General features: G+C 55.8%; 1 protein-coding gene across 3 annotated transcripts; it reads right to left on the reverse strand.

The window, feature by feature from the left end:
• Positions 1 to 6,006: 6,006 nt before the first annotated feature.
• Positions 6,007 to 11,980, reverse strand: WFDC2 (WAP four-disulfide core domain 2). Of its 3 annotated transcripts, none has more exons than XM_084888760.1 (4): positions 11,648 to 11,980; positions 11,032 to 11,239; positions 8,494 to 8,646; positions 6,007 to 6,163 (listed from the first exon to the last, which is right to left on the reverse strand). In XM_084888760.1, exons 1-4 carry the CDS (start codon positions 11,718 to 11,720, stop codon positions 6,019 to 6,021), a joined length of 579 nt encoding a protein of 192 aa, XP_084744886.1. In that variant the 5' UTR covers positions 11,721 to 11,980; the 3' UTR covers positions 6,007 to 6,018. The 3 variants fall into 3 exon arrangements, with proteins under 3 accessions (XP_084744886.1, XP_084744887.1, XP_084744888.1); XM_084888761.1 differs by having other exon boundaries at positions 11,032 to 11,178; positions 11,648 to 11,977; XM_084888762.1 differs by having other exon boundaries at positions 11,032 to 11,172; positions 11,648 to 11,971.
• Between the last annotated feature and the right edge of the window lie 3,581 nt (positions 11,981 to 15,561).

Here is a 15,561-nt window from a genome sequence, read left to right on the forward strand (position 1 = left end):
GATGCATTTCTCCACACCACCTTTTATCCTTGTTGTGTTCTTAAAACTGCTCACTTCTGTGCCCGAACCTCTATAAATAAGCATATTATCAGACAGAAGTGGGCACAAGAACGGGAAGGGGAAGGGGGGGCTTATGGTCAGCCAGAAGTGGGCAGGTGAACAAGGGGGCAGAGGCAGGTGATGATGCCAGAGATGTCACCAGAGGATGGAGGAGGGCCCAAATGAACACTGAAGCTATGTGGCCAGGAGCACCCTGCCTCCCACCCACCCAGCCCCCAGGGCTCCTTGCAGCGACAGTGCAGTGGGCACACCAGGGCAGGCTGCTTGGTGGGAAGTGCAGTGAACTTGGCTCAGGGAGCCCTGCTTGCCAAGCCCCAGGTGGTAGGATGATGCAGGGTGCTCCAAAGCCTGATGTCACAAGCCTTTCCTCTAATGAGTTCAGCCTAGGGCTCCAGTCCTAGAGGCTGCGGACAAGTCCTGGCCACCACGCCCCAGGTGTGCCCTGAAGGGACCTCTGATAATACAGCCACATCGCCACAGTTACAGATGCACAGAGGGCCCCGGAGCCTCCTGGGTTCGTGAAAAGGGGCCCACACACATCAGCTGTAGAGACCGTCCTGCTTCCCAATCCAGCTCTGTTCCTTCCCAGCTGAGGGAAGCGCCCAGGCCTGGATATGACCTGAGAAATGGGAATGATGTGCTGGGCTGGCTCCCAGTGGGCAGGGGCTGGGTGGTGGCAGGGTGCCTCTTACTTTCCTGCAGTAATGAGGACTGGCCAGCAGAGGGCGACAGCCTATGCCGCCTCCCAAGGCAGGCAGCTGGGCTGGGCGGAAACACACCTGGTTCCCCTTCAGGAGGGGTAAGGGGGAGGCTGAAGGATGGCTGTGGGGCCAGGTGGGCATCCAGCTGCCCTGGGAGGCCTGTTCTGCCTAACACCCTGCAGACCGGTCCCCTCTGGAGGCCGCAGGGCTCAGGCTGAGCCCTCCAGGAGCTGGATGTGTCAGCACAGACTGGGTGTTGTCACACATCCTAGAAGGGGGGGTGTTAAAGGGAGTGGGGGTGTTAAAGGGGTGGGGTGGGAGAGGGGGTAGAGTGCCCACGTTGTGTCTGCACCCCTCTGCCTTAGGGGTCAACCCCACTCCCACCCCCCGCCCCTGCCAGTCTGGTTTGAGGACCCTGAGGCAGGACCTGGGGAACGATGGCCTGCTGGGGCCCGGGCTCAGCGGGTCCCTGGAGCTGCAGGGGAGCGCTGAGGGTGCCTGTGCTGAATGGGGGCACAGGGGATGAGAGATGCTGCCACGGAGGTGGGGTGGCATGGGGGACTCAGACCAAGAGGCGCGGGGCAGAGCCACGTCTCACAGAGCGAAATGCAGGAAGTCTGCTGGTTTGCGGACCCCTGTCTGCTGGGGGTGGAGGAGGGGAATGAAGGGAAGGGTGAAACCCATCAGAGTCAATGGCCACAGGGTGAAGGGCAGCTCACCCAGAGGTCACAGGTCAAGGAGACGGAGGCTCTGGGCAGCGGAGGGTTCCATTTTCAGCTCTGTCCCTTTACCGCTGTGTACCCTGGAAGGATGAAGTCCAGTCACTCGCCCTCCAAGTGCTGCAGCAGCAACACCTATACCCTGGGCACGTGACCAGGGGGCAGGGCCAGGTGGAGGGTGTGTGTGTGTGTGTGTGTGTGTGTGTGTGTGTGTGTGTGTGTGCTTAAGGGGTTTGGCCACGTGGACAGCCTGGTGCGCACGTGATCAGGGGCAGAGCCACGTGGCAGCTGGGAGTGTGCATGTGATCAGGGGCATGGCCACGTGGACAGCTGGGTGTGCCCATAGGAATAGGAGGTGGGGCCACTTGATCACCCAGAAGTGCGCACGTGAACAGGGAGCGGGGTTATGAACACGGAGGAGGGGGCACCTGATCATGCAGGAGTAGTCACGTGGGGAGGGAGGAGAGGCCACGTGAAGACTAGGGGAGATGGAAGGGATGGGGCCAGGACCAAAGGAGCACCAGGAGCCCCCAGGAGCCGACCAAGCAGGAAGGACCCTGCCCTGGAGCCCTCCCGGGAGCACAGCCCCAGAAGCCTTCATTTCAGATTCTGGCACTCAGACTGGGCGGCACTTGTTCCTGTTTGTTCAGGCCGGTCTGATGTCATCGGAGCAGCAGCCTCAGGAAATAGACCCGCCTTGGGGGCTCTGACCGGGTCCTTGGAACAGCTGAGCCCTGTGCACCCTGGCAAGAGAGACCCCCCAACCCCTCAGACCGCTCACTGCAGGGCTCACAGGGAGGTCCATTCCTGTGTCTGCCTCGGCCCTGTCTCCTGCTCCCTGGGGCGCCTCCACAGGGACAGTGCAGTGGGCACACCGGGCAGGCTGCTGGGTGGGAAGCCGCTGACTCGGCGGGAAGCACAGGCCAGGTGGCTCAGGCACTGCCCACCTAACCCTAACCCTAACCCTAACCCTAACCCTAACCCTAACCCTACACCTTGCCCAGCCCCCAGCTGCAGGATGAGGCAGGGCACCCCCCCCCCCGCCGCCCCGCCCTTACCTCCTGGGCCTGGGCTTCCTGGAGCACCTGGGTGGACAGGGGCCCACCACTGGATTGCCCTGCCCATATTCTAGATGCCAAGTCTGGGGATGCTCAGAGAGGGGGAGCAGAGGTCCCTACCCCCAGCCCATCTCCCGCTCAACTCAGCCCAACTCATAGATGGCATCCCCAGCTGCCTCCTGGTTGCCATGGGGTTGGAGGAGGAGGAGGAGGAGGAGGAGGAGGAGGAGGAGGAGGAGGAGGAGGAGGAAGAGAAGGAGGAAGAGGAGGAGGAGGAGGAAGAGAAGGAGGAGGAGGAGGAGGAGGAGGAGGAGGAGGAAGAGGAGGAAGAGGAGGAGAAGGAAGAGAAGGAGGAGGAGGAGGAAGAGAAGGAGGAGGAGAAGGAGGAGGAGGAGGAAGAGAAGGAAGAGAAGGAGGAGGAGGAGGAGGAGGAGGAGAGGTATTTCTTTGCTCCCCTGGAGGAGGAGGAGGAGGAATCCCAAAACATATAGCAGTTGGCCCCTTCCTCACTCCCTCTCTCCAATATCAAAGCATCCATTTGTGCAGCTGGGCCAGGGCCTCTTCCTAGCCTGGAGCAAAGGAGGTCAAGAAGGCAGAGGGTCCAGGGCGTGGGTTATGGGACCCCAACCTCACCCAGCACATTTCCTGGAGCTGGCTCCATTGCCCTCCCACAGTTCCCAGACCGGGCGGGCTCTTTCCTGCCTCCCTGCCTTTGCACATGCAGTTCCCTCCACCTGGAAGGCCCTTCCTCAGCCTTCATGGCCCAGCCGGCTGCTTCAACTCCACTAGAGAACCTTCCCTGAGTCCCTGGGGGCTCCCCCTGCATCCTGATGAAGTCACAGCCATTTTCTTGATGATGCTCTCACGGGACTTTGCCTTTGTACCCAGGGCCTGGCACAGACAGGTGCTCAGTAAAGCCTGAAGGAGAGACGGAGGGATGGAGGGAGGGAGAGAGAAGAGGGGGGAGTGGGAGCAAAGAGACACCTGTCCTAGGATTGCAGAGGATCAGGACCTTGAGCTCCTGGCACAGGCCTGGGCACGGAGCATAGCCCACTCCCTTCCTGCTGCCTCCACTCCAGCCTGGGTTCCAGCACCTTCTGCCTCAGCCCATTGGGAGCCGGCTCAGAGGCAGTGTCCCCACCCGCAGGCCTGAGTCTGCTGCCCATTTGGAGGCAAGGTGCCCTCTTATTTCTGAGTGGAGCGCCCGGCAGGATGTTCCTGCAGCGTGTAGAGGAGAGAGCAGAGGGCTCCAGTCCTAGAGGCTGCGGACAAGTCCTGGCCACCACGCCCCAGGTGTGCCCTGAAGGGACCTCTGGTAATACAGCCACATCGCCACAGTCACAGATGCACAGAGGGCCCCGGAGCCTCCTGGGTTTGTGAGAAGGGGCCCACACACATCAGCTGCAGAGACCATCCTGCTTCCCAATCCAGCAACCTTTTTGTGCACAGGACGATGCCCAACCCACTGAGCAACACCAGCCAGGGCTTTGGAGGTTCCTGAAATCATGGATCCGCCTTACACACGTCCCCCCTACACTGAGCCAAGAAAGGGGACATGCACAGAGTATATGATGCTGGTTTGTTTGGTTACAGGTGATGTTAACGTTGATGGCTTGAGTGAGGTGGCAAGCACCTGTTGATTCGTTTCAAGGAGATTATATAATGGAGGAAAGGAGGAACCTGGGATTTATTTTTCAGAGTTAAGGTTTTAAACTATGCATGAATGCTATGAGTCTCATCATCTCTGAATTATGGAAGAGAGAAAAGAAAGAAGATAGAAAGGAACGGGGGATGGAAGGGATGAGGGGTCCCAAGCTCTGCTCAGAATGGGTGGGTTAACATAAGACCTAAGGGTAACCCCCTCTCCAGAGTAGGATATACTACTACTGATTGGAGTAAACCCTGGCATGGGACATTTAATCAAAATCCAGAGGCGAGATCTCAAAACCTACTACATAGCTTACCCCCGAGCTCAGAAGTGTAAGGGAACACAGTAGCATCCCTCACACTGATGCTAGAGGGGATGGAAGCCCACCACCACCACCACCACACACACACACTCACACACACACACACACACACACACAGCGCTGAAGAGGATAGAATTGGAAAACTATTGTTTAACAACCTTTAAATAATCGTTGATTTAGTTAAGAATCGTCAGTGAATGCTAAAACCAGTGAGTACAATCTTGAGAATAGGATATTTACAAAGCCTCAGACACTTCTGTTGGGGTCTATCACCAAGGAAGTGGGGGCATCCCTCAAGGTCCATTACCTGGGCTCCTTCTTCCAATCAGAGCCACCCACAGCACCCTGTGGGCTGCTGACTGCTCACCCTCTTTGCCCAGGTCATCTCCACACCCAACACCAATATCCAGCATAGCTCCCTGGGGATGTACCATTTCCCAGCCTTTAGGAGAGCGCAGAGTTCAGCCCTCCTTTTTCCTTACAGTCTTGTGTCCTAGAAAAGCCTTTGTGCCTCTCAGGGCCTCCAAAGTCTCCCCACCTGCACAGTGAGGACCATGCCGACACCACTGGGTGTAGCGGAGATGATATCTGTGCCTGTGAGTACTGAGAGAAGGCCATGGGACAGGGGGACAGGAAAGAGGTGACAGAGGAGGACAGAGGATGGGGGCATAGAGAGGAAGAAAGAGGAGAGTGGGGGATAAAGGGGGAAACAGAGAAGAGAAAGGGGGAGCCAGACGGAGGGAGAGTAGGGGATGGGTGGGGAGAGAAATGGAGGGAGAGAAGGATAAAAAGAAGGGGAAATGGGAAAGAGAGTGAGTAGAGAGAAGAGGGGGAAAGAGAGAGGGATAGAGTAAGGGAATAGAGAGGGGAATAGGAAAGAGGAAAAAGGAGAATAGAGAGAGGAAGAGGAGAGATGGAGCTCTATCTAAAACACACAGGAAACTGATCTTGGTCTCATCCTCAGAAAACAACTGGTTGGCTGGGGTTGGGGGGAGGAAGTCAAGGGTGAAAGATGCTTTTCATTTTACCTTTTAAATCTTGACCCAACCTATTGTTTATACCAAACATGATTTGACTTAAAACAAAGGACCCTGCCTTTGCCGTCTTCTTTTTCTGTGGCCACAAGCTAGCAGCTTGGCGGAGCTGGTCTGGAAGTCGGGGCTGTCGTCACCTCTCGGGGTTGACTATGGAGCCAGGAGCTCTCACCAGGGAACCTCCCGGCCCTGCATCTGGAGCACAGTCCGTGCTGCTGTTGCTATGGGAACGCCCAGCACCAATTCAGAAGCACCCCATCATCCCTGAGCCTCAGGTTCCCTCCCATCCTCCTCGAGAATAACCACCAACCCAGACCGGACGAGCCCTGTAACTGCTCATGGTTCAGAGTTGATCCCTCTCTGGACTTGGTGCCTGGATGATCTGGTTGCCCCCCATCCCACCTTAACCCAGAATGGGGGGGGCAGGGACAGAATGATAAGAACGGAGGCCATGGTCCCACCGGTGCTGGAAGTGGTCACTTTATTGGTTGGAAAGAGAAGCTGTGGTCAGCACGGGAGGGAGAGCAGAGGCCAGAAAGAAGGGAGGGCAGCTGGGCTGGAGCCAGACGGAGCCCGGTAGAAACTCCCACTCCCTCATTCCTCAGGCTGTGGTGGCTGAAACTGGAGGGAGAGAATCACAATAAAACCAACCATCAACAACAACATCCACAATGCCAGGTGAGGTACTGCAGCTTCAGTTCTGGACCAAAGCTCTCCTCTCGCCGCCATTACCCGTCCCTCCCTCTCACCTCCTCCCCCTCCCCCGCACCCCACACACACACACTTCACCTGGGGCTCTGCCTGTACTTCTCTGTGGGTCCTACACTCACCTCTTCTGCTGCAGACCATCCTCAGACACACATGACCTTCCTGAGGAGCCACGGTCATTTGTCTCCCCGAGTCCCTCTGCCACCAGGAGGCTCCACCTTGCCTCCCTTCTTTGGGTTCATCAGACTAATATTCATCCCACTTTATAAGTAAAATACTGGCAGCTCAGGGACCTGAGAGGCTAGTTAAGTGTTGGAGCTGAAAGTTGAGCCTGTGTCTTCCTCACTCAAAGCCTGGCCATGCTATTGACACTCCGGGAGGGAATAGAGGGCTGGAGTCAGTGAGTGCTCTGGGCTCTGGGAAGACCATGGTTCCCTCTCCCACACTGAAGGTCACACCTCGAAGTAGCAGCCAGGGGACCTTGGGCTTGTCCATCCCCTTCTCTGGGTTCCACTGTGACCCCCAGGCCCTTGGCTGAGAGCCTGTCCGAAGCAGCAGCAGATCCACAATGAGATTTCCTTCCTGGTTCTTGCTCATTCTGTGTCCTCTGCCCGCAGCAGCCTCCTCCCTGCCCTGCACCAGGCTGCCCACCTCCCCCTCGCCCGTCAGGACTGGCTCGGGGTCACCTCCTCTGGGAATTGTGCTCAATCCTCTTCCCAGTCCTACCCGGGTGAGGTTTTCCTCCTGTTCCCGCCGCACCCCGCCCTTCGCCCCACAGCAGCACTGGGAGTGTCCGTCCATCTGTCCGCCCCAGCCAAGCAGCTGCAAGCTCCGTGAGGAAGGGCAGCTGTTACCTTCTGCCCGGCACCTGGCACAGAGCTGGTGGCACGGGCCGGCTTGCCCAATCAGCTGGCTGAGCACGGCTTCACGTTGTGTTTTGCGTCACTTCCTCGCATTTACTTTAGGACTTAATGTTTTATTTTTAGTTTTACGTGGGGACAGAGAGGCTCCGCAGCCCTTTCCTTTGAGAGGCGGCCGGATACGGCCCCACCTGCTCCTGAGGGCCCAGCACACACAGACACACATTGGAGGAAGTACCCTGATCTCTTCCATGTGCGTCCTAAAAAAAACCCAAAAAACCTGAGCTTCCTGGCAAAAGTACCAACTCCCCTGCTTCCCACTGGTCATGCCAAGAGCTTCCTACCTCCCCAGGGGCTCCTGGGATCCGGCTGCTCCTCCAGCTGTTGACTTACATGCTGTGTTAAGGAAATGAAGGAGAAAATCTCTTGCCCTCACAGCCCAGTTCATTAGCAGATACTGTCCCATCTACCTTCACAGATGCCCCAAACCCAGCCATTGGTCTCTCCTGGTCTGTCATCTCCCACCTGGCATCTTGCAGGAGCCTCCTAGCGGCTCTCTCCCCCTTGCTCCCGCTGCTGCCCCTAGAGTGCTCTCCACGCTGCAGCCAGAGCAAGCCTGTTCAAATCACAGTCCGAGCACGCCCATTCCCAATGGCCCAGCATGTCTGGGTCGAGACCAAAGTGCTTATGATGGCTTGTCAGGCCCCTAGCAAGCTGCTCACTTACCCGTTCTCTCTCTGACCCTCTTCTCCCCACACTGCTCTCCAGCACGGCCCCTGCCTTCACACGGCTGCTGGAGCACTCTCCCAGGGGTCCTCATGGCACCCCCACCCCTGGCTGTCGGGGGTAAGAAAATATAACCCTGCTCCCTGCTCACCCCACTCCCATCCCAGTGCTCCTCTGCATCCCCTTTCGCTTTCCTTTTCCTCCCTGGCCCTCATCTCGCTCTGACATTCTACAGAATGTGTTTGCTTATTTTGATTATTGTCTGCGAGCTTATAAACCCCACTAGAGAGGAATTTATGTCTGGTTTGGTCATCCATAAAGAATCCTCAGCACCACCAGCAGAACAGAGCACATAACAGATGCTTAAGGAACATCTGTTGAGCTGAAACCGGTTTGGCTCCATGAATAGAGCTTTGGCCTGTGGACTGAAAAGTCCCGGGTTCGATTCCGGTCAAGGGCATGTACCTTGGTTGTGGGCACATCCCCAGTAGGGGGTGTGCAGGAGGCAGCTGGTCGATGTTTCTAACTCTCTATCCCTCTCCCTTCCTCTCTGTAGAAACATCTGTTGGGTGGTGAAAGCTGGTTCCCCGGGTCCTCCTTCTCCACCCCCTGCAGGTGCCATCACTTAAGGGCACATCCTCCCTCCCATCCACATACCTCAGAAGACGGGTGAGACACAGGACACCTTCCCGCAGCCATTGAGGCAGCATTTCATCTGGTCCGGGCACTCGCTGTCCACCTGGCACTGGTCCCGGCAGAGGCCGAGTGGGGTCAAGGGTGAGTCCACCTTGGGGCAGGAGCCGGGCTTTTCTTCATAGAAAAAGGAGTAAAGGGAAGTGGGCAGAGGGATGTGCCAGGAGATAAACACTTACCCACAGCCTGACCCCTCCTCCCTCCCCCTCAGGCTCCCTCCACCATGGGTTTCAGAATCGCAGGACCTCAGAGTCCCAGCTCTGCCTTTCCCTAACTTTGTAGCTTCGGGCCAGAAACTCCCCAGAGGCCCACACAGTGCGGCCCACATCACAGGTTGCTGTGAAAGCAACTGGGGCAAGATATACCTGGTTAATTCTCTCTGAAAAGGCAAACTCCTTTGCAACAGCAATAATTGTAAAACAGCTGACATTTTCTTAGCTCCTTCTGTGTGTCGGGTGTCACTCTAAGCATGCATGGGCAGTAACTCGTGCAGTGACTCACTAATCCTCACAACAGCCCTAGGAGAGGAGCACAGCGTTACTATTCCCTCACGTCACAGGTGAGAAACCGAGGCACCGAGAGGGTAAGTCATTGGCTTAAGGGTAGAAGCAGGATTTGAAAGCCAGGAGTCTGGCTCCAGTGTCTGTGTGCCCTGCACAGTGCTGCTCTGTAAACTGTAAGTGCGGTCACAATCTCTTTACTCGCTCCCATATGCCTGGCACACACTCCCTAACTCCCCCACGCACACTCCTCATCCACACACGCCAAGCATTCTCCATCACACACACACACACACACACACACACACAGATAGCCACTTAGAATGTTCTTTGTGTAAAGTAAACGCACTATCTTCCTTCATCCTCATGTCAAATATCTCCTCTGTAGGGGACATTTCTAACCACGTTCTTATCACAGATGAAGAGAATGAGGCACAGAGATGTGAAGGCACAACTCATCACCAGCCTGCTGGTCACAAGAAAAACCAAGGCCTGAGCCCAGCCTTCCAATATCATTGTTCCCCCTCTCCCTCTCCCTCTCCCTCTCCCTCTCCCTCTCTCTCTCTCTCTCTCTCTCTCTCTCTCTCTCTCTCTCTCTCTCACACACACACACACACACACACACACACACACCCTACGCTCCGTTTCCTGGGTCAAGGAGAAGGGAGCTGGGCTCCCTTCCAGAAGCCCAGGAGCGAGCCCAGCCAAACATCACCCACAGGCACAGGCCTGGGTGCAGAGGACAGCGCCGACTTCCTAGCCCGGAGAAACCCACTCCTTTGGAAAAGGCTGGGGCTCGGGGTACCCAGCTGCCCAGCAGTTTACTGACAAAACAAGGCCCTGTGTACAGAGTATCTACTCTCTAATAAGGCATTTTACACATATTACTTAATTGAACCTTCATGTCACTCCTTTAAAATTTTAGCTTGACATGAGAACACAGGCTTGGAGGGGAAGTGACTCGCTCAGGATCACTCAGCTAGCAGGGGCGGAATCAGGATTCTAATTCAGGAGGCCCCCCAGCCCGGAGCCCTCTGCCTGCCTCAGTCTGTCCATCTCAGGCTCCGCCTAACAACAGAGACTCCTTGTAGGGGGGGAGGGGTGGCATCCACCTCTCTCACCTATGGGTCTGCCTCTCGCTTCCTCTCCTGGTCTCCAGCTCTCCTTCTGCTCCTCCCCCCTGGGGCCTGGATTGAAGCCTCCAGACCCAGAAGCTGCCCCACGGGCCAGTCCTTTCTCTGCCTCCCACCTCCCTGGTCGTAAGTGTCTGAGGTCTCTAACTACAGAACGTCCGGGCCCCTGCTGGCACCTGTGGAGAAGTCACCGGGTATTGTGGATCAGGCTGGTGATCACAGCAGGGGTGCCCAGGCCAGGGCCCTGCTTCTAGAGCTCTGCTTTTCCCGGCGAAAACCCAGAAGCTTGGGTTCCATGCAGCCTGATGCCACTCCTGCTCCGACGGGAGTTCCTGGCCTTTCTCACATTCTCTCCCTCCATCCCTACAGCGGGGGAGGGCGTTTGGAAGAGGGGGAAGCGGGAGGCGTGCTCAGGGGAGAGTCCCAACTCTCTTCAAACCAGGGGAGCAAAAGGTGAGCCCCCTGGCGATGCCTGCTGCTGAGGCAAGGCTGGCGGTGTGAGCCGGGCGAGAACTTGGTCCTTCCTGGCTCTGAGACTGCCTCCGGCCTGGAGAGCCATCCGGGAAGGCTCCAGGCTGGGGGCCCTGCAGGGAGGAGCGCCCCAGGCCTGGGAACCGGCTCGCCGGCCAGCTCCGAACAACGCCCCTGCTGTGCGTGCCCGGAAGGCCGTCACGCACCAGAGACTGGAGTACATGCAGGGGGGAGGAGGGGACACCCCGTCCTCCTCAGCGACGCCGCCTTTGTTCCCCAGGGTCAAGAGGAGCGAGCGCGGCCGATCTGGTTCCATCCGCCTGGGCGCTGCCAGGGGTCCCCGGCCCGGAGCGCCCCCCTGGACCCGGCCGCCCCGCCCGCCCCGGGCCCGGCGTTACCGTTCGGCAACCGGCAGACGGCGGCGCAGCCCGCGCGGCAGCACTTGCTGATGTCGGGGCAATCGGCATCCGAGCTGCACTCCTGCGTGCAGTTGAGCTCCTCCTTCAGCTCGGGGCACACTCCCGCCTTCTCCTCCGCCTCTGCGCCTGGGAGGGACGTGAGGACAGTCACGGGGAGCCCGGAGCCGGGCCGGAGAGCGCCCGCCTCCTGCTCCGGGGACCCCAAGTCTCAGGCTTCCAGGAATTCTCAGCCTCTGGCCCCAGGCACTCCCCTTGCAGCCTTCAGCATATCCCACTTCCAAGCCAGGGGTCCCCGCACGGGAGAGTGCAGGGGTTACCGAAGCCTTGGCCCCAGAGCCCGCTATCCTCAGGGGACCCCCCCTCCATCCTCAGGGGGTACACCCCCCATCATCAGGGGGGACCCCCCGGCTGACAGTCTAGGAGCCCCCGGTGTCTAGGCAGAGGGTCCCCTCCAGCCTCTCCCCTGGCCCCACAGCCCAAACTACAAGGGTCGCCCCCTTAAGCACCAGGGATCCCCCATTGCTCTTCATGGGCCTCCCCACTTCCGCCCAGAACCCCTGCTTCTCCAGCCTCCGGCGCCGGCCCCCGGCCTCACCTGTGACCGCGGCGAAGCGGAGCAGCAGGCCCAGGAGGAGGGCGGCGAGCGGGGCGGAGCGGCGGGCGGTCATGGTGCTGCGCCCGGCGGGTAGAGCCGCGGGCCCGGGTTGGGGGGATTTAAGGGCGCGGGGGGCGGGGGGCAGGGCGGGGCCGCCGGCGGGGGGAGCCGCTCCGCAGCGCGGGCGGGCGGCCGCCTCCTGCGGTTTCACAATCCCCCGGGATCAGGTGTCGTTCTTGGCCCCGGTGGGAACCAGGAACCTAATCAGCTTCCAGGCAGGCCAGGCTGACCAGCTGCAGCCGGACCCTGTCCACTCCCCTCCCCCTCCTCCCTCCGGGGCCTGAGGGAGGAAAGGGCCCGGCCCGAGATTCTCGGGTCCCTGGGGTTCCCGTTCCAAGACCCTGGGTCTCCCCTTAAAGCTCAGAATGTGTGTGTGTGTTGGGGGGGGAGAGGGGGGGAAGACCACAAAGACACTGTGTGGCCTGGGGATTAAGTGGTTGGATCTGGGGTCAGGGATTAGTGATGAGCTCTGGTGTAGGATAGAGAGCACACAGGAAGGGCTAAGGAAAAAGCAATTGTTATGAATAAATGAACCCATTTGGAGGCCCACAGAGATGACCCGCCTATTCAGAGGTGAACTGTCTCCAGCAGTTCGGGCTGTTTCTTCCTCTTTCCCACCCCAGCCAGGGAGCCGCTGACTGGGCCAGGCTCTGTGCTCACTGCTTCGCGGGGTCCCAGCAAACCTGTGACTAGAGAGCTATGATTGTCATCGGCTGTATGTGACGGGAGAACTGGGTTAGGCCCTCCCCGAAAGCTCCCATGTGGTGCTGTAGAAACAAGGTTTTGAGTCCAGGTCTCCTTCTGTGCGAGCTCTTCTTTCCCCCATTCCGTCATAAACACTCTCCAGCTGCCCACGGTGGGACACATGCGGCCAGACACTTGTTCTAGAGAAAGGGATCAAGGGAAATGTTCTGCATTGGCCTTGAGGCGAGCGGGTCTATGTCTGACAACATTCCCCATTTTTCAGCCGAGGGACCTTGGGTGAAGCGCTGCCTTGTTCTGAGCTGCCATTTTGTCTTCTGCGGAGATGTCAGTAACATCAGAGTGCAACGAGAACGTGAGTGTGATGTTCCCGACATGGGGCCGCCGTGTAGTCATTGAGGGCTAGGTCCCCGTGATGGGCATAGATACCCACCCCTGACACACAATGGGTAAATCAGAGGTTCCCAAACTTGTTTGTGCCGTAGACCCCTTGCCATGTTTTTCGGTTTTGGGTAGACCCCCTACTTACCTGATATTGATTTTTTTGTAAATTTCTAACTGTAGTGAAGTTTAGTGTTAAAATTTAATAAAAAATAACGTACCTACTTTTCTCCGGCATTCTCAAACAAAATAACACTGATTCACTATAATTTGTATGATACACTACCAGTTTATATTTTTTTAAATATTTTCTCAGCACTTTCCTATTCAAGATTCAGGAAACGAACGAACGTATTTTTCTCACATTCATATTTATAGAGTGACGAATTGAACAAGTCGGTGCAAGTTCGCGAAGCTTTGAGACAAAAATTGGCAAGAATGTTTACTGAGCGTATGCTTGTAACAAGATGATACTGGTATATCATTATGTGCAGGTTTTTATCCTACAACTTACACAATTTTATAAACATATATAATAAATTTTTTACTTCATAGGTACTTTTATAAATAATTTATATGTTTTTATATTATAAGATAATATGATGTAAGTAAATAGGTACTATCAGTGTATGTTGAGATCCACTATCGTGGACCCCCATTTTCATTTCATGGACCCCCAAATTTTTTTTTCGCTGACATAGACCCCTTGCAGGTTGTCATAGACCCCTGGGGGTCGATATAGACCACTTTGGGAATCACTGGGGTAAATGGTATCTACTGTGAAGTGTTGTGGGGTCAAACCCTGGGTTCAAAAATAAGCCCACCGGAGGCTGATTAATTAATTTAAAAAAGCAGGCAAGGATTTATTGAACTGGCCAGGACAGCCGCGAGAGCACCACACACAGGTGGTCTCCACACGACTGCCCCGTTTCAGGGGTAGGCAATTCCTTTTAAAGGTTTAAACTGCAAGAATTTTCCTTTTGTTCCTAAATCCTAAAGACTAAATTCTAAAGACTGGGGACAGCCGGCAGGGTTGGTTCCCAGTCACATCCTGCTGGACATTGGAATGTGGCCCTATCTTGCGATAGCGATAACACAGAAGCAGAGCTCAGCGGTTAGACTCTAAAGGTTATCTACAGTTTCTACCCCTGAAGCTACTGAGTCAGTGGGGATCATTCTCCTGTGGTCCTGGTCCCAGGCAAGGGAAAACTGCCTCAGCCTCCAGGTCTCCGCCTGGAAGCTGAGGTAAGTACCCAGTGTTTTAATCAGATGCAGGGGCCAGACTTAGCAGGGTTAAAATTCAAACGGCAGTTTTTTACCAAAGTATGGTTGCCACTATATTTCAGTAAGTATATACCAAGCTTTAGAATATGCCAAGCAAATGCCAAGACAGAGTTACCCTGGGAGTTCGACAAGTACCTTCCAGCCAAAACCGGTTTGGCTCAGTAGGGTAGAGCATCGGCCTGCAGAATGACCAGGTTCAATTCCGGTCAAGGGCATGTGCCTTGGTTGCGGGCATGTCCCCAGTGGGAGGTGTGCGGGAGGCAGCTGATCAATATTTCTCATCGATGTTTCTAACTCTCTATCCCTCTCTCTTCCTCTCTGTAAAAAATCAATAAAATATATATATTAAAAAAAAAAAGTGCCTTCCAATATCCCTACTCCAACAATCTGAGATTCTGTAAGTCCCAGGAGGCTTTGCTGCTGAAGGCTAAAGGGGGTCTGGGGCTGTGGCCACTGGGATGACAGGTGAGTAGGGCTCACTTCCAGCCACTGTCCCCTCAGATGGATAAGGCTGAGAATGCCTCCCCCAACCCCCAACTGCCCTGCCAGCCTTGGGACTAGAAACATGCCTTCATTGGGAGGGGCCAGGACTATTTACTCTGAGTTCAGAGAAGTCAACAGCAATGAAGCAGGAGCCAGGTGGGGGCACCCGCTAGGTGAGCTCCTGAAACTCCGTCTAAGGGCACACAGAGGACTCTGGTGAGCAGCCGGTTTTAGCCTGTGGGGCCAGCTGGCTACTGGGCATTTCAGCCTTAGGCACTGCTGCCACAGCTTTTGTCGGGCACCTACCCAGCTCCTTGAGCCAGGAAACTGCCCGGCCTCACCGCTCCCCAGCTCTCATGGGCTCCCCCCACCTCCCCAAGATTGACTCTCTTTTACAGGAATGAGGATTAGCCTGAGGCTGAAGGGACAGGGTGGGGCAGAGGATGGAGGAGAAATTCTCATCAGTCAATGGCCAGTGGCATGCAAAAGATGTTTCACTTTTGTGATGCTAGTCTCTGTGCTAGGGACATCCATATATTTTCTATAATTTCTCTTCTACATAAAAAGTAAAAAAGGACAGAGGCTGTAGAACCAAATACATTTAGGGCCAAGTCAGAGGCTGGCCACTTCCTGGCTATTAACTTAGAGCAACACTTTGCTTTTTGGATCTATATCTTCTTCCTACATCTTATTTTAAGGATTAAAGGCAAAAAGCATAAACCAGAGGTTGCAAATCTGGCTAAACCATGTCTATTGTTATCCCACACCGTATATTTTTAACATTTGAATTCATAGCCAAGACTTGAAAGCAGGGGATTTCACATAAAAATAAATGTCTAGCTTCTCTTAGAAAAAGTAAAAGACCTGGCGACATAGTCTTACAGTCCTATGTCTCAGGAAGTGGGTCTCAAATTTGAGCGACTATCAGAACCACTTGGAAAGCTTGTTAAAACACAGATTTGGAGATCTTCACCCGTAGAGTTTTGATTTTAGGTCTGGGATGT

This window comes from Pipistrellus hanaki, assembly GCF_964339955.1.
Source record: "Pipistrellus hanaki genome assembly, chromosome: 6".
In the NCBI taxonomy this organism is placed as follows: Eukaryota; Metazoa; Chordata; class Mammalia; order Chiroptera; family Vespertilionidae; genus Pipistrellus; species Pipistrellus hanaki.